This window comes from Carlito syrichta, unplaced genomic scaffold (genome assembly GCF_000164805.1).
Source record: "Carlito syrichta isolate Samal-C Ts95f unplaced genomic scaffold, Tarsius_syrichta-2.0.1 Scaffold284084, whole genome shotgun sequence".
In the NCBI taxonomy this organism is placed as follows: Eukaryota; Metazoa; Chordata; class Mammalia; order Primates; family Tarsiidae; genus Carlito; species Carlito syrichta.
In genome coordinates this window covers 94,676-113,577 of record NW_007228180.1, presented here as the reverse complement: position 1 = coordinate 113,577, position 18,902 = coordinate 94,676, and the positions used below count along the sequence as shown (strand labels likewise).

Genomic DNA, 18,902 nt, shown 5'->3' with positions numbered 1-18,902 from the left:
GTGTAGTCCCAGCCACTCAAGAGGCTGAGGTGGAAGAATCACCTGAGCCCAAGAGGTTGAGGCTGTGGTGAGCCATGATCATGACACTGCACTCCAACCTGAGCAATAGTAAGACTCTGACTCAAAATGAATAAATTAATAAAATAAAGTTGGAAATGTGTTCATCCAAGATTGTTTGAACACAGAATAGACTCTAATTACAATATTGAGACAAGCTGCAATGCTATCTCTTTGGTTGTTTTTTATATCTTCAAGCCTCTGCTAATGATACCATTTGTCTCATCACTTTAAAAATTATTATACATCCTATGACTATATAGTTATTTATAACAAACATCGCTATTCAAGACAAAAACCGAATCAATTAGTAATTATTTATTAAACATCTACTATTATTAGATGTCCTCAGGTCATTACTTCTAAAGAGAGATAGTCACATACTGGACACATTCCTAGGAAGATGACAACTATAAATAAAAGAACTATAAGCCATCTCTAGAAAAAAAGATCAACCAAATAGCTAACATTTAGTTAATAATCCACTGTAAGCGCTTACCACATGCTAAGTGTCATGTGGAATTTTTAAATTCATTGTTACATTTAATCTCCAAAAGAAACTTTATGAAGTAGATGGTATTATTTGACAAAGAAACTGAAACACAGCTTAAATAACGTATACAAACTAGAAAATAAATAATCTGAGGGTCTCATCTCAATGCCAATGCTTTCAAACACTATGCTATGATGAATGTCAGAGATTTAGGTATTACACCCAAAGAAGGGAGAGAGAAAGATAATGTGGCTTTCAAATGCTGTAGAATCAGTAGGTAGACTTGATGCAAGTTATTTCATGCAGAGATTCATGAATCATGGACAGATGTGATAGATTTATCTTCATTGTAGAAAGGAGTTGTGTAATTATTAGAAAATGTACATCAATGAAATAAGCGACCTTATGATATAATTATCTCATCACTGGAAGTAATCAAGAAGATGTAAAGAGAACCATCTTTCAGGTATATCATTAAGGATATTGTCAATTTGAATAAATTAAGAAACTTGCAGTTTTGTATAATTATAAGATTATTTGATTTTATTTATACTGAAGACTTTTCAGTGAAACTGACCTAACACAATAAAAGTAAAGCTTTAAATTAATGACAGTAATTCAACTAATCCCTTTAGCAAAACCTGTTATGAATATGTCCATAGTAGTTACAAAAATAGTAACAATAGTATTACTATTGTAATACCAAGACTATTGTCAAAGCATTTTCAAAGAAAAGAAACACACGTGGAAGGTGTCTAGATACCTTTCAAACAGGGTCTCACAGGATAGAAGCGGCCTATTGGGATGTCTTAGCAAGTATACCACAGTGTTAATAATAACTAATTTACTGTGCATTTGTTATATACTGGAATTGTATCAAAGGATCTGCATGTATTATCTCTTTCAATTCTTACCAAAAATTTATTAAGCAAGTAATATATCCCTCATTTTGATAGGTTTCAAAGAATGTAAGTAACTTAGACAAGGTAACAAGTTAGTTAATGGCAGAACTATATCTCAAATCCAGAATGGTATGACTCCTCCACTTGAGTTAAACAGAAAAACAAGATCATTACTAGTTCTGATGCTCAAATATTCATTAATAACTAATATCAACAGTCATTTATAGTTGCTCTAGTTTTTTCAGTGCACTTTTATGTTGTTTCAATTAATTCACAAGAACTGTGTAAGGTGACTTTTCTTAACCCCATTTTACAAATAAGGAAATTGAAATTCAGAGCATTTGTGACTATTGAAGTTACATACTAGAAGAGCCCAGGCATTTACAAGCTTAGCTCTCTTTCCACTGTATCATTGCTGCTTCCTAAAATGACCCCATACAAAAAGCAGCTGTTCTTGTATGAGAGAAGAATTATTAATAGATTCATCTAGAGACTTGGAAAAGTCTTCTGTAAACCCCTATAGTTATTACTGTTTTTATCTTATATTCCCTGACAAAGTTATGGTCACAAAATGTAATGAGATAGAGAGGAAGTTAGAGAAACAAAGAAAAAGAGACAGAAAGCTGTCCAATTCATGTTCTATTTCTTATAGAGTAAACCCTACCAGAAAGTTTGATATTTCTCAAGAGAGCTCTCTTGCTATGTAAACTTTGCATTATATTTGCATCATCTTTGATTCAATTAGAGAAAACTGTCTCATTTAGTTCATTCTTTTTCCTACTCAAGGTATTCAAGTAAGTCACTGACATATTTCAGCAACAACTGATTTCTCCATTAATCTTTCAACAAAATGTTCTGATTATAAATAGCAAGGCTAAGACTAGGCATTCTTGATCCAGTGGCGGGTGCTTTTTTTTTTTTTCTTCTTTGCAGGATGAGGGTCTGGGGTGTATCATGGTCATGAGTTTCTACCCTTATCTGCATAACTCAGTGGAGAATAATTGGATTGTAAGCCAAAAATTGAAAGGAGTAGGATGATAGCAACTTACTGGGTGACACAATTCTTAAACTGCTATTTTCTCTTCTTTCTTTCTTCCTCCCTTTCTTCCTTTCTATCCTATTTTTCCTAGTGGAAAACTCCTTGACTTCCTAAAAATTTAATGGTTTCTGTGAAGAAGATGTGATCCATGTAGTAGAAAAAATTAATGTAATAAACATAGGACTAAAACCTATAAAACTTTTATTTTCTGCATTTTTATTGAGGAGATATGTAAATAAAAGCAGTATCAGGAACCTGAATGCTTGGAAACTCTCTTGAGTGATTTTGTGTCCTAAGAGATTTATCATGCGTCTATATGATCCCCTATCACATCCACTATCAAAGACTGTAGCCTGCCAGGATATGAACCAGGTAACCATAGCAGGCTAGAATACTGGACCAGTCCCTGAAATCAGATGGAGCAGATCAATGTCTAAAATAAGTCTCTCAATGGAAATATAAGCCTCAAAGTATTGGCTGTCTCAATATTAAGGTCATATGGAAACAATACTCAGTCTTTGGAGCTTCAGAGAATTTTATTATTGAACCAAAATTCAGAATCCATGATTTCAAATGTTACAGTATGCCCCCATAAACACATTCTAATAGATTGCCATGAATAAATATTTGTATTTATTCATTACATAAAACAGATTCTTCTAGATAAAACAGATTCTTCTGAACTTTGCCTTCACTTTGCAATGTCTGCTGTGCCTAATAGGTACCTGTTTAACTATGACATGAAGAAATCACAAAAGCAGATGTTAAAAATTTTAGGCATTATGATAGAGCTGTCTGGAATGTGGGCAACTCTATGTATCTTGGACCAGGAATGATGGCAGCATTGATTTATTTATATAACCAGAAAAATTAAAATGATAATTGTTTTATAGAAAGAAGATTTGTATAAAATGGGAAACAGGTATCTGTGTATTAAGTATATATCTAAAATTCATTTACATTTATTTATTAATGGATACAGATTTTCCCAGAACCAGATAATTTAGTTAATTTATTAATAAAGTATTATAATCTTTGTTCTTATTTTTCAAAGCAAGGAAACATTTTATTTTTAGAAGTAAAAAAATAATATTTTCAAATGTAAAGTGTGTGCAATTGAAGATACCAACTTAAAATAGATGGTTACAACCACAAGATATTTTATGAATGCTTTGGGATAACTGCAGAGAAAAAACGTATTGACAAATACTCAAAAGACAAAGATAAATTAATCAAAGCAAATCACTACAAATAAAAAATCATCAAGTAACAAAAGAAGACACCAGGAGAGAAAAAAAATCTACTGTAAAACAGATAGAAAGCAAGTAGCAAAATGGCAGTAACAAGTCCTATTTATCAATAATTACTTTAAATGCAAATGGAATAAATTATCCAATCAAAAGACACAGAGTAACAATTTTGATTTATCTGTCATACTCCAATAAAGCTGGTAAAAAATGTTATTTAAGCTTAAACAACTTTACCCAAAATCTATTGAATATTAAACTGTTAACTATAGTACCTAAAAGAAAACCCTAAAGTGAATGAATGACTTTATAGTAGGTGAATTATACATGAGCTGGCAGAAAAAGTAAATAAAATGCTTTTCAAAATTACATGAATTCCAAAGTCTATAGAGCTAGATATTTGTCAATGGTTTTTAAAAATATTTATCTATTGACTCATGTAAGCTTTGCTATATTCCTATAAAATTCCATTTTCAGCTTTATGGTTTTGATTATGATTATTTAACAAGAATTGCCTGATAGCATATACTCTCATTTCAACCTAAGCCTCTATTCATTTTTGGACCCTCATTGCATTACTGAGTTTTTCTTCACACTCCATTTTCAAATCTCACCATTAAAGATATTTATTGTTCATATAATTTGGCAATAAAAACTGGTGGTTTACATGCAAAACAAGGAAAATTACTTTTAACTTTAAGTAAACAATCATAGAAAAAATTATTTCCTTCCCCTGAATTTCCAACAAGTACAATTCTGTAAATGTAGATTCAGTAAAGTGTAGAGATTTAGTAGATCAGAATACACGGAGTTCAATTTCAACTATGACATATGAAGAGTGAAAGTTGTGAGTACTGACATTGACTCTTTTCCCCTATATCTGGCATCCTTCTGCCCTCTCCCTCTGGGAGCAGCCTCTGGCTGAGGCTGGTCTCTGCAGGATATGCATATTCCCAGTAAGGAATCACAGAATGCAAGTAATTGAGGAGCTGAGAACAACATGGGCAGCACCCTTACTTGCTGTGGTTGTAACCGCCAGGTAGCAAGTTGAATAATTAACTTGCTTGACTATAAAACTGCTTGCTGTACTGTCCCATGGGGCAGATTCTTTCTTCACCGACCAGCCAACATGAGTACCTCCTGGGCGGACTCTTCCTTCACCGATCTGCCACCATCAGTGCCTCCTGTAAGTTCTAATAAACCAATGTCTTTCCCTGCTGGACATCTGGGTGACTTATTTGAAATATATAAGAAAGAACTTTAAGTGAAAGCCCTCTCAACTTTGGGGCTACCTTATTCAGAAGTCATCATTCTCATCCTTACCACAAGAAAAATCTGAACAAACTGAAAGTCAATGAATAATTTTTTTTACCCATAAGAAAACTGAGATCAGGCAGACAATTACCTGAGATCCTGATAAACAGTTGACTCCAGAGTCATAGCTGACATTGACAAATCTAGAAGAGGAGTCTTTACATAAATGGGCAGAAAATGGTCATTTGGGTGAGTTGCTGGAGACTAAGTGTGGATCATTGTGAGAGTGAGAAACTCCTGGGGTCTAATTTTGGGAGTGTTAACACACTTCTTGAACTTTACCTTCAGGAATTCCACCAGGTTTTCACAGTAAAAAGTAGAGAAAGATTGCCTCCAGGATCTAGTAGGAGAAGAAGAAAAGTAACCACTGTGGAATAAGCCCAGGGAACTCTCAATATAAAATCCTACTCTCCAAAGGAAAGACTGGAGAAGGATATTTCTCCTGCTTACCCCCTCTACCTTTCTTGTTTCACTTAAAGGGTGGGAGACAGCTAATAAACACTTGTGAAATTCACAGCTGAAGGACACAGATCCACTGAAGACTAAGATTTAATCGTACAATTATAGAATACTTCCTCTTCCAGCACCTCACCACAGGTCTTTAGTATAAAAACAGTAGATTGCAGCTGAAACAGCTACAAGATGCGCCTTCTTTCTAAGGAAGAACATTTAAGGATGCCTAAAGTCAATAAGGAAGGCAAAACAAAAGACAATAGAGAAATTTGAAGCCACTAGTACCTACAGCTACAGAAAACATTAAACACAGCCAAGCCTATAACCAGATTAACATAAAGTCTCACAGTAAAGTATAAAGCCTCTTTAACTCAATTCTTATACCCAACACAGCAGATCTTGACTTTGAACAAAAATTTCCAGTGCACACTAAAAGGTAACAAAAAACAGTCTGAAGAAACAAAGCACCAGAACCAGATATGACACAATTGCTAATATTATCTGAAAGGGTGAAAAGCAAACATGGAATAACTTAATGAAATAACCATAACTAAAGTGCAGCCATTTTGACACTGCCTAGTTCTGTCTAGTTCTGTCATGTCTTCTTTGCCAAATTACCTAGTGTGCCACTAGCCAACGACAGAATCAGTTTCTTAGAGGTAGCTACTGATAATTGCTTTACAACTCCCCTCCTCAGCTTGTTGTGTATTTTTTTTTTTTTTTTTTTTGAGTTGGAGTCTCACTCTGTCACCCAGACTGGAGTGCAGTGGCCGCTCCCGACCACCGCAGCCTCCACCTGCTGGGCTCCGGCGATTCTTCCGCCTCAGCCTTCCAAGTAGCTGGAACTACAGGCGCGCGCTACCACGCCCGGCTAATTTTTTTGATTTATTGTAGAGATGAGGTCTCTCCAAGTTGCCCGGGGGGGTCTCGAACCTGCGGGCTCAGGTAATCCACTCACCCCAGCCTCCCAAAGCGCGGGATTACAGGCTGAGCCACCGAGCCCGGCTTGTAACTTGTTGTGTATTAATCAGAATTTCTATTCCCAGTGTTTGCCCCCGGCTACAAATGACTGAGCTAATCTAATCTGTCGTGGTCAGGCTTCAGTGACAGCCCACCAGCCTGCCTGCCAGAGTCACGAGATGTGTTGCCCATTGTCAAGACATGAGACCTACTAAGTCAACACCCAAGAATGCAGGTGCTGAGATCTTTTACTAACCCTACTTCCTTATAGAAACCTTAAATCATCCTTATTCCATCCCATAGGGCCACATTGCTAACAGTACTGGCCCATTCAGACCCCATCCTGAATGTGAATAAAGTCTTTTGCTTTTCTTTGCAATTCTTTGCATCTTTCTTGTGGAACCAAATCACAGACCCTCCGTCAGGTCTGACTTGACAGTATCCAATAAAAAAATTGAAATGACTATGATTAGAGTGTTAAGGGCTTGTAACAGAAAAGATAGTTCATAAGCAAAAACAAATAGTTAATATAAGTTGAGAGAAGGAAACTCAAAAAAAATCAATATGAAATATTAGCAATCAAAAACACTAACATAAATGAGAAATGCCTTTGATTGACTCACCATTAGAAATGGCATGGCTGAGCAGAGAATCTTTGTGTTGGAAGACAGATCAACAGAAAATTTCTAAACTGAAATGCAACGATAAAAACCAAAACAAACCAAAAAACAAAAACAGGAAAAATAGATCAGATCATCTAAAAAACTATGGTACAATTTCAAAAGGCGTTACATGCATAGTTAAAATATGAGTGAGACCAAAGCAGAGAAATCTTTGAAATAATAATGGACAAAAATTTACCAAAATTAATGAAAAACACAAAACTATGGATTTAATGTGCTCAGATAGCACCAACAGAATAAATTTTTTAAAAAACTATATTTATAAATGTTATATTCAAGCTTCAAAAAAACAAAGAAGAAAATCTTGAAAGAAGTCACAAGAGAGAAAACACCTTACTTATAGAAAAAAAGGATAAAAATTACAGTAAATTTTTCATCAAAAATGACTCAAGCAAAAAGAGAATGAAGTAACATACTTAAAGTGTTTAAAGAAACATATGCATACACACACACAGCAACAACAACAACAGCGTAGAACTATGGGTAGCTAAATTATCCCTCAAAAGTGAAAAAGAAATATTTTCTCAGACACAAACAAAATTTAAAAAATCAATTGTCCACAGACCTGTTCCACAAGAAATGTTAAGAAATTCTTTGGGAAGAAGAAAAATGATACAGGCAAGAAACTCAGACCTATGTAAAAGAGGAAGCATGTCAGAGAATAAATAAAGGTGAAATAAATATTTTCATTTTCTTATTCCTTTTTTTTTTAAGTTAGAGTCTCACTCTGTCACCCAGGCTGGAGCGCAGTGGCATGCTCATGGTCACTGCAGCCTCAACCTGCTAGGCTCAGGTGATATTTCTGCCTCAGCCTTCCAAGTAGCTGGAACTATAGGAATATACCACCACATCCAGCTAATTTTTTGATTTATTGTAGAAATGAGGTCTCACCAAGTTGCCCAGGCTGGTCTCAAGCCCATGGGCTTAAGCAATCCTCTCATCTTGGCCTCCCAAAGTGCCAGGATTGTAGGCATGAGCCACTGAGAGTGGTCTCATTTTTTAATTCTTTTTTTTCTTTTTTTTTTTTTGAGTTGGAGTCTCACTGTCGCCCAGACTGGAGTGCAGTGGCTGCTCCCGGCCACCGCAGCCTCGACCCACTGGGCTCCAGCGATCCTTCCACCTCAGCCTTCCAAGTAGCTAGAACTACAGGCGCATGCTACCACACCCGGCTAATTTGTCATTTATTGTAGAGATGAGATCTCTCCAAGTTGCCCAGGCGGGTCTCTAACCCGCAGGCTCAGGCAATCCACTCACCTCAGCCTACCAAAGGCGTGGGATTACAGGCTGAGCCACCGAGCCTGGCTTCATTTTTTAATTCTTAATTGACCTAAAAGATAACTACCGAGTTAATAATAGTAATAACACTTTGAGTAGTTACAATTTATGAAGAAGTAAAATGAATGACCAGAGATGGTAGAAAGGAATTAGGAATACTCTGTTATAAGTTATCTGTACTACACATAAAGTGATATAGTATTATATGAAGGTGGACTTAAATTAGTTATAAATGTGTACTGCAAATTCTAAGGCAACAAGTAAAAAAAAGTTAAATGTATATAGTTGATACGTTGAGAGTAGAGATAAAATGAAATAACATAAAAGTTTGATTAAAAACAGATAAAGCAGCCGGGCTTGGTGGCTCGCCTGAAATCCCGTGCCTTTGGGAGGCTGAGGTGAGTGCATTGCCTGAGCCCGTTAGTTCAAGACCTACTGGGCAACTTGGCGAGACCTCATCTCTACAATAAATAAAAAATTAGCCGGGCATGGTAGCATGCGCCTGTAGTTCCAGCTACTTGGAAGGCTGAGGCAGAAGGATCGCTGGAGTCCAGAAGGTCGAGGCTGCGGTGGCCGGGCAGTCTGGGTGACAGAGTGAGATTCCAGCTCAAAAAAAAAAGCAGATAAAGCAAAAATAAGAAAAAAATCAAAGAACAAATTCAATAGAGTTAACAAATATGGCAGATGTTAATCCAATTATATTCATAATTACTTTAAATATAAATTCCAGTGATTGTCAGAGTAGGCAAACAAATAAGCAAGACCCAAGTATTTGTTGTCTACAAGAAACCCAATTTAAAAAAAAGACTTAGGCTAAAAGTAAAGGGATAGAGAATGATTTACCATGCTAACACCAGTCAACAGAAAGTTGGAGCAGCCATGTTGATTTCTGACAAATCCAACTTCAGAATTAAGACTATCATCAGAGACAAAGGTGGACAATACTTAATGATAAAAGAGTAAATTTTCCAGAAGCCATAATAATTCTAAATGTATGCACTTAACAGGAGAACACCAAAATATGTGAGGCAAAACTAACAGAACTGGAAAGAGAAACAGAATACATGAAGTTAGTTCATTGCATAGGATTTTTCTTGTGTGTGTGTGTGTTTGTATGTGTGTGTGTGTATATTTTTTCTGGTCAATTAAAGATGCCAGAAAATAAATGAACTGTTTTTAAGAAAGCAAGATCTGTGAATTGGGTTAGGAATAACCAGTGCTAAATGACTCCCAGCGTGATTGTGTTGGACTTGGTGAAGATAAGTGACGGATTTCATTAATAGGTCTGCCTTCCACTGGAGCTCCTGGGCTCAGTTTGAGTGGGAGAATCTTGAGGCAATAGAATCTGCCATCCTTCCTGTGGCCAAGTCTGCAGCAGGCAGGAAACAAGTGCAGGCTGAGGGCAACCAATGGGAGATAAGAACAGCTTCTCTCCTGGGCTCCTGGCCCAGACCACTGGCTTCTGAAAGCACAGATGGTTCTTCATATTTTTCTAAAACACAAAGCACCAGCCTTGAAAAGGGGTTTCAACAAATGTGCCAAAATTCTATTTGCTGATTATAAAGACTGACACTTGTTTAAATTTGAGAAATTTGCAGTTGGCACAACATTTCATTGTGTGGGAGCCCAAATGGAAAAATAAAACCATTCCACTTTAAAGCTGTAGTTGCTTACACATTTTAAAGGAGATGACAAAAGACAGATTGTTGTTGTTGTTTTTTTTTTTGCCTTTCTTTTTTGTTGTTGTTGAAGGCCCTACACTAAATCTCCAAGCCCTACCTTAGCCTAGAACTGAAGGGTAGAAAATGTGAAGATAAACAATAAAGGTAATAATAAATGTAAAGTGACATCTGCTTGTGCACAGAGGGTACTTGTTCAAGTTTCATATTCCTTAGGCAACTGTATCTTCTGATATTATACAAATAGGGTCTATCTAGATGGCAGTCTTGGATACAAGCTTATTTCATTAAAATACCAAGTTCTTCTCATACTTTAATGTACATACAAATTAGTAGGGGGCCTTGTTGTAATGCAAACTTTAATACGGTAGTTCTTGGTGTTGCATAAAATCCTACATTTCTAACAAGCTTCCAGGTGGTGCTACAGTCCTATTTCACAAATCATATTCAGCATAAACAAACTTGGAAAAAAGACCTGGGAGATTGGACTCCACTATGCAAATCACACAAATCCTAACACCAGTTTACGTAACAGCTTAAATAAACTCAGGCCTGGACTATCCACTACCTGAGTGAAAGGTACTGAGGTCCTCCTAGGAATTCTTGAGGATTCAATCTGAAAGTGGTAACAGAGTTCTGGTTTAGTCCTTTAGTTTTACATATGAGAGTATTAAGCTCTTGAGAGGTTAAATCAACAACAGATGCTGGCGAGGATGTGGAGAAAAAGGAATGCTTCTACACTGCTGGTGGGAATGCAAACTTGTACAGCCTCTCTGGAAAACAGTCTGGAGATTTCTGAAAGAGCTAGAAATTGACCTTCCACATGACTCAGCAATTCCCCTAATGGGAATATACCTGGAAGAACTCAAATTAGTCTACAAAAAAGATACCTGCACACATATGTTTGTTGCAGCTCTATTCACAATAGCAAAACCATGGAACCAACCATGTTGCACATTGAAGCTGAACTGGATTAAAAAACCATGGTACATATACACAATGGAATATTATGCAGTCATAAATAACTACAAATATATGGACTTTGCAGCAACCTGGATGGATTTGTAGTCGAACATACTCAGTGATTTATCACAGAAACAAAGAACAGAGTTCCATATGTTCTCACTCATAAGAGGAACCTGAACAATTGTAATGCTATGAGAAAGCAATTGGCAGTAATGGGAAACTGTTGGGGGGGGTGGTACTGGCAGTTGAGGGAAACTGCTAGAGGAGGGGCATACCTCATTAACAGGGGCACCTGCATGATCAGATGTTGGGAGCCGGCTTGGAGGCCCGCCTGAGTGTTAGGGATCCAGGTGAGCTGTGGACCCTGAGACCACCAGGTTGAGTTCAGGAGCTGAAGGCCCATTCCCTCCTCCCTTCTTTGTTGTTTGGCATGATCCACTAGCAGGAACTTTGATGATCTAAGCATGAAGTTCTGAGAGTATGACAGGCATGGCTGACTCTAGGGATCCATTGTTCCCGTTTCTCACAGACTGCGGTTTCGGCTTTAAACTTAACACAGTTCAAACTCAGGTCACATTTGGGAGCCTTTAATATGGTACAAGCTTCTTTATAAGATTTAAAAGTGTATTTGTAGAATTAGTATATACATTTAGAGAGCTGTTTCCAGCTTTAGATAGTATAGATGATTATCTAGAGTTACCAGAAATGGCACAGCATGAACTTTGGACTGGGCCACATTCCTAAGGGCCCAGCGTCCACTTTGGGCTGGGCTGTATTCTTTTAAACTGGTTCTTTAGCTACTATTAGTATAGGTCTTTTCTACTTATTATAGAAGTTGAATTTATTTTATTCATAGAAAATATTGTAGAATAGGTCATGCTACGTCAGGGAATTATGTTAGTTCAAGCATGATCAAACATGGTATTTTGAGGTTTTATAAGAATACAGCTAACTTTAGAAATTTCAATGTTTCCATTTTCTACTAATTGCGGTTTTGGCTTTAGTACAATTACAGTTTGTATTTGGGTTTTATTTTAGAAGTTTTATTGCTGATGATCAGCTTTATATATTAGGATTAGGAATTAGAAACTTTTATAGAAATTAAGATAGATACATAGGATTTTAGAATAGCCATTTTGTTAAGAGCTTATAATTAATTGTTCCTGGAAATGGCCCAGCGTGATCTTTGGACTAGGCCACATTCTTTAGGAACTGGTTTGAGCTATAATCAAGAGTTTTTTATAGTACAGGTAAAATTAGCACAGAATAGAAAGGTATTAGGATTTTAGTCAGTCATTAGGTGTTGGGTATGCATAAGTTTTAGAAGTTATTCATTATTAGAATATTATGATGTTAGAATTGTTGTATTGTTTGTGAGGAACGTTAACCAAGCATAAGGAACAGTGAAATAATATTGGGATTGTCCTTCCTCATGCTTGAGGAAACACCTGGTGGGTGGGGGGATGCCCCTCATCCACATGGCTTTGTGTTCACGTGAAAATCTTGTGATCTTGCCTGTGAAGCTTTAGGATAAAAGGCTTACAGTTTGCCCCATTGAATTGGCTTCTGCCCTAGACAGAGTCCAGTCTCTTTCTTTCTCCCCCTTTTTCTTTCTTCTTTTTATTTCTCCAGAATAATCACCAATGCTGCCACACCTCCCAGGGACCCCCTAAATCTCTCTGCAGGGGTTGGCCCCCCGCAATCAATGTTTGTATACCTAACCCTGAATTGTACCCCATATCTTTATAATAAAACTTTAAAAAAATAAAAATAAAAATAAAAAAATAAATGAATCTATGACAGACCAGACACAACAAAGGATACAAATAGTCATTTTAATATTGATACACAGTTATTTTAGGTGACAATATATCAAATGGCATCATTTCCACTAGGATAGCATGTGTGAGGCATAAGGGTCAGAAGCGATCTTGGGAAGCTCCTTTTTTCCTCAGGCAGTAAGGGATCCATGATCAGGTCCTAGGCTAAGCTGCTGTCAAACCTACTCTTCCCTTTATAAAACTACATCAGAGCTTGACTTAAAGGCCCACAGGTTCAGGCTAAGATTAAGGATTCCATTATAGCCTTCTTATTAAGATGTTTAATGACTAAGGAAGAACATCTGTTTCCAACAGGTATAACTCAACCCAAGTCTCTTAGGCAGTGGGAGGAAAGGAATGTAGCACAGGCTGGCAAAGCACTAGCGGAATTAATCAAGATCCTCAACAATGTCAATTCTGACAATGGATCCCTTGAGTTTCTTTCTTAGTGATTTTGAGGCTACATTGATCCTGATGTTGGTTTTTAACCTCCCTTTAACCCCTCCTCTAAGAATGAAAAACTTCAAAGCTTTACCAGTGTGGTCCTGATAAGTACATACGATTGAAAGTGAATAGACAAACATAATGCAGAACACTGTTTGATTCGGACATTCCCTAACATCAATGCTTCAATTTTTAATCTGTAGTTTTATCTGTTTTTCATGTTATCATTCTAGAAAACCTGGGAGGAACATATACTGTACAAATGCTTTGCACCCCTTCAAGAAGAGGAACAGATTCTGGGGCCACTGTCACTTGTGTGAAGTGACATGTTGAGGAAAAGAAGATCAGGAAAAGAAGATTCCAAAGGGAAGCAGGAACAGAGAGCCAAGGTGGGGTGGGGCATATTTTATTTTTATGGCAAAAAAAATTGGTAAGAGAGGTATAAAACACAAAAACACATCATATCATAAAGACAGTAAAGAAAGTGACAGTAGCCAAGAAGAGCCACTTCTTTTTCTGGATGGTATCCTCAGAAAGCAAAGATGGCAGGATCCACAGATGAGTTCAGGAAAGTAATAGCAGCTTTCACAAGTGAATGCATGGTAGAACCTGTGATGAAGGGAAATAAGAATCAGGGATGAGAGAGAGCAATGAGAGTCTCCACTAAATTTCCCTGATCATCTACCATGAATTCTGCCTTTGTCTTTCCTCGATACCCCTAATTTTTCTCTTCTTATTTCCCAGATTATCTTTTGATATTCTCTGGTCCCAGAAATACCCAGCACCAGTGATATAATAAACAGCCAAGGAGTATGTGCTTCAAGTCCAGTCTTAAACTCAGCTTAGCACTGAGAATGTGAGAAGAATCAATGCCATGTGTCTGTCTCACAGTTCATGTCCCCTATCTAGGTCCCTTTCGTTCTTTACTCACCCCTACTCCCCCACGATGTCACCAAGTTAAGATTTACCCCTCCTTCTGCTAAGCAAAGAACTAGTTGAGAGACCATTAACGGTCTGTATCATGGATGGTAGGATGAGGTGACAACAGGACTCTTTCATGGTAACCCTCTGCCAGGCCTGGAAGATGGCTGACTTTCTAAAAGGGAAGGAATCAAGCTTAGCATTGTGCCCCTACCTGCATGGGCGCGCATCCAGGTCACAGCCTTCTGTTCCAGAAGCTCCCACTCACACTTCATGTCTTTACCATTGGTTTGCAGCCAGATTACAGCCAGCATTGTGGCCCAGCCTGAGGAATCCACAAGCTGCACAATAATAGATAGAGAGTTCCCTAAAATCTCCAAGTTGGAGGGGGAAGCCCATCAAGGGGATGCAAAAAGCTTCAGTCCCTCCTTATTTGTCATCCTTCAAACTGCTACTAAATGGAATTACCTGGTCTCTCTGTACCTCCATCTACTACTTGAAAAACATAATGCAAAGGCTTGAGCCTCAGAGCAACAATCCACTGAGTCTTAAGCTAGTAAAGTCCTAAGTGTTAAATTCAGTATAACCAGTAGGACAGTGCTGGAAACCCCTAAAGCAGCCTGGACAAGGTTTCCTGAGCTCTGGTAAGAGGAATACATGCATAATTGCTTTATATATTACAAAATGTCTTCATGGTGTGTTTTTTTTTAAATTATAACTATTACCCCCTCAAAAAATCATGAGGAAATATCAATAATCAGATTTTTAAGAGAGAAAACTGACCGTATAGGAGTAAAATAATTTTCTCAAAGTTAACCTTCTAGCAAATGATGGAAGTGTAACTAAAGGACAGATTTTCTGATTCCAACAGAAAAATCTCAGCCATGGAACAGAAAATAATCTCCCATAGGTTTTCACTTACTGTTCCAGCTTCAGTTTTTAGAGTTAGCAGATCTTGGAAAATTCCTCTTTAAAATTCGGAAATGGTAAGGGATGGGCAGTAGCTGGGCAATGCTAGGGGAGGGAGGAAGGAAAGAGGGTGGGGAACATAAGATAATACAAGAGTATCTGGTCCACTTCCAGGGGATTGAGGACAAGTTAGAAGCCCAAACTTCACCTACATGCAAGCTACTTATGTAATTAATCCTCACTTGTACCCCACATCACTATAATAAAATAAAATTTTAAAAAATATATCAAAAAAATTAAAATTAAATTTGGAAATGACTACCATGTCCATCTGAGTAGTCTTATTTCAAATTAAAATTCTCAGTTCTTTGAATTCTTCCTTAAAAGGACTGCTTATGTCAAAGCAATAATCTCCAGCACATTGTCCTAGTCTAAAACAAATATTACAATGATTTTTTAAAAAAATGTATCTCCTTAAGTGGTCACATCTGGAGGTACATATACTTAGAAAGTTCTATAGTCACAGCACAAAAATGTGGTAGTTTTTAGATAATCCTATGCCCTCCACTAATCAATCAAATATTCTAACTCAAATATTAGAATTATTATATAGCATATTCAAATATGCTAATTCACATTGTAAGTAATCATCTAAAACCTCTGATTCTCATGTGCAAATGTTCAAGTTATTTTGCTTCTCTTCTCTACTTGTAGAAGGAGAAATTTAGAACCCAAAGCAGTACTTGGCATTTACTCCTACTAAGTTTTTTTCTTTCATGAACAATTGCAACTTATTATTCAAAAATTTGGGGAATCTTGATTATTTTGTCTAATACTATATCTCCCAGTTTTGTCATCTACAAAGAATAAAGTCTTGGTCTTTATCTTTAAATTTTCATTGAAGTTGAGTACCTCCAGAGAATTCAGAGCCTGATAGTTTGTTTCAAGTTTGAAATCAATTCATTACTCAGAGCTATGGATTTTCAAAAAGTTTTACTTGGTCCATGAACTCATTACTTAAAAGAAAAAAATCAAATTTCTTTCTTTTAGTTTCTTTCCTTTGAGTAGAAGAGAACTCTTTATTTAAAACCAGAAACCTAATCTAGATGTTATGAAGGAGAAGATAAACACATTTGATTTCATAAGACCATTTTTTATGGTAAAAGATATCTCAGATAAAGTCAAATGATAAATGATAAATTAGGGAAATGTTTACCATGCCTACAGTGAACAAAGGCTTTTAATTCCTAATTATAGAAAGAGATCCTGCAGATTTATAAGAGAAAGGTAACCCCATGAAAAAATTGTCAGAGACAAGGAACAAGCAATTCAGAGAAAGAAAAACCAAATTGCCAGTAAATATATGTAAATTGACTCAACCTTGTGGATAGGAAATTTCAAGATTAAAACAATGAGATGCTGAGTTTGAACCTATCAGATGAATGGAAGCTAAGGAAGTTTCTGGTGTTGGGAATCACAAACTGGTGGTGGAAAGGGAAAGTGGATTGCTTCTCACTTTTTGGAAAGTAATTTGAAAATCGCTATTGAAAGGAAAAACATATAATTCAAATACACCAGGTCAGTTGATTACCCTGATTTATTGACCTGGTAACCATGTCAAAGGAGGATATGTTAGCTGGACATGTCTCATTTCAGTGAATCTAAACTAAAATGTTATGATCCGGGTATGCTCTTTCAATTGTTTACAAATTATCATTTCAATGATTTGTTCTGAACAGCATTTTTCAATAGAAAAATAATGCTAGACACTTATGCAACTTTAAATTTTCTAGTAGACACATTTTAAAAAGTAAAAATAAAGAGGCACAATTTTGTACTAATATGTTATTTAACCCAATATATTAAAAATATCATTTTAACATGCAATCAGTAGAAAATAATTACTGATAACATAGTTTACATTCTTTTTTTATACTGTGTTTGAAATTGGCATGTATTTCACACCATAGCACATCTTTATTCAACTAAAAATTTAGTTCCTCATTTGCATTAGCCACATTTCAGAGATGCAATAGATATGTGTGACTAGTGGATACTGTATTGGACAATGCTGCTATAGAATATCTGCAACTTATTTAATCCTCTTCTACACTTTCAAAATTCAGAATGATATTTGTCCTTCAGGCTTTTTGCTCCTGTCTCATATTTAACAATTTATCAATGACTATGAGAAGATTTAATAAGCTACCTTGAACTTTAGGGTTGCAATTTATCCTCATCAGCATATTTGAACATATTTGAAATTATTAGGTGGCTCCCATTAACACTTCATCTCTCCTGACTTCAATTAACTTTTGCTAACATCTGGACCATTTCCTTCAGGATAAACCAGCACAATAATGAGGTTATTATTGGGAGTCCTGAAAGTAAACAGTTCTAGAACTGAAGATGGGTCTGCTACTGAATGACTGGGTAAACTAAGACACATTATTATACTTCTCTAGACTTCAGTTTCTTCGTCTGTAAATAGCATCACAAATGGAATCTACATTACTTAATAATAAATAAGATCATGAAAGCTTAGCACATTGCCCAGCACAGAATAATTGCTTACTAAATATTATTTAACCAAGATGACTGGCAGGGAATGGAATTAAAGTAGAAGAGGGTTTTTGCTATCCCTTTGTCATCCATCAACACAAAACCATCAGCTCCTACCTGCTTGCCCATTAATTCCTTGTTCTTTCTGTTTGAACATGACCAGAAAAATTTTCAACTTCTATTTATTACAAATTAATGTAGTCTATGCCCCCTCCTATATTTTTCTTCCTTAGGTGGGTCCTAATTCACCCCAATTCTCATTACTTACCTTACTCCCTCACAAATATATATCCTTTTTTATTTTATTTATTTCTTTGAATCTTACCTCAGCAGGGTGTGCAGCCATTATATCTTTCAAACTTCGATCTAGGATCTTGGCCAGATCTTCATTCAGATCCCAGGAACCATTTGCATTTTGGAGGGAAATCAGCTGCACAAGATGATTCTCTTTAAAGATTTTGAGGAGAAAAAAACAGAGGATGGGAAATCGTGGAGCTACTAAATTCTCGCATACCCAAGAGAGGTTGCTAATTCAGAGGCTGTTTCTCAAGAGTACTACGGAGAGAAAGACATTAGAAAATATCCAGAAGATCAATTTTCAAACCTAACTTGTGAAAGGACAACCAATGGAACAGGGATCCAAAAAAGGTGGCAGCAGAGTTCTGCAGGGGGCCCAATCTGCAGGCAAGCTGTGAACTGGGATGGCAAAAGTGGGTTGTTCAACTAGGGGTCACCCAAGACTCCACTGGACTAGCAAGTTTCAGGGTCCCATATCATAGACTAATGAAGCTAGTTGGGCAGACACTGGCAAATATAGGGATTGAACAAATCTCACCTTCTGCCTGAGGCTTTTCAAACAGGTTACTTCCTGTGGAGACAAAGTCACAAGACAACAAAGCACTGAAGGTTAGTTCTTCAGTCTCCGTAGAACAGAAGAGTGAACTGAGGCCTAGCTCACCTGTATGATAAGTTTCCAAGTTGGTCCTATTACTGGAGGAACTAGTCTTTGCCATCTTGGGGGAAGACTTTCTGAGAAACATGTGTTTACTCTTGCTGCCGTAATCACAAGCTTGGGCCATGCATAATCCTATATGTATGACAGACAAACATAGGTGAGAAAAAGTTCCTCTAAAGATGTTCACCTAGTCTGTGCTGTCTCTTGCAATTTATCAACCTCT

General features: G+C 36.7%; 1 protein-coding gene across 3 annotated transcripts in view; it reads right to left on the bottom strand.

The window, feature by feature from the left end:
* Positions 1-12,884: 12,884 nt before the first annotated feature.
* Positions 12,885-18,902, bottom strand: part of VWA5A (von Willebrand factor A domain containing 5A) — a 42,373-nt gene continuing 36,355 nt past the window's right edge. For 2 of the 3 annotated variants that reach the window (XM_008052609.1, XM_008052608.2), the window contains 5 exons: positions 18,683-18,811; positions 18,560-18,592; positions 18,050-18,171; positions 14,468-14,594; positions 12,885-13,941 (listed from right to left, as the gene is read on the bottom strand). In XM_008052609.1, coding sequence (XP_008050800.1) covers positions 13,862-13,941; positions 14,468-14,594; positions 18,050-18,171; positions 18,560-18,592; positions 18,683-18,811 — 491 coding nt within the window. In that variant the 3' untranslated portion in view covers positions 12,885-13,861. The remainder of the gene's footprint in view (positions 13,942-14,467; positions 14,595-18,049; positions 18,172-18,559; positions 18,593-18,682; positions 18,812-18,902) is intronic. The other variant, XM_008052610.2, reaches the window with a different exon arrangement.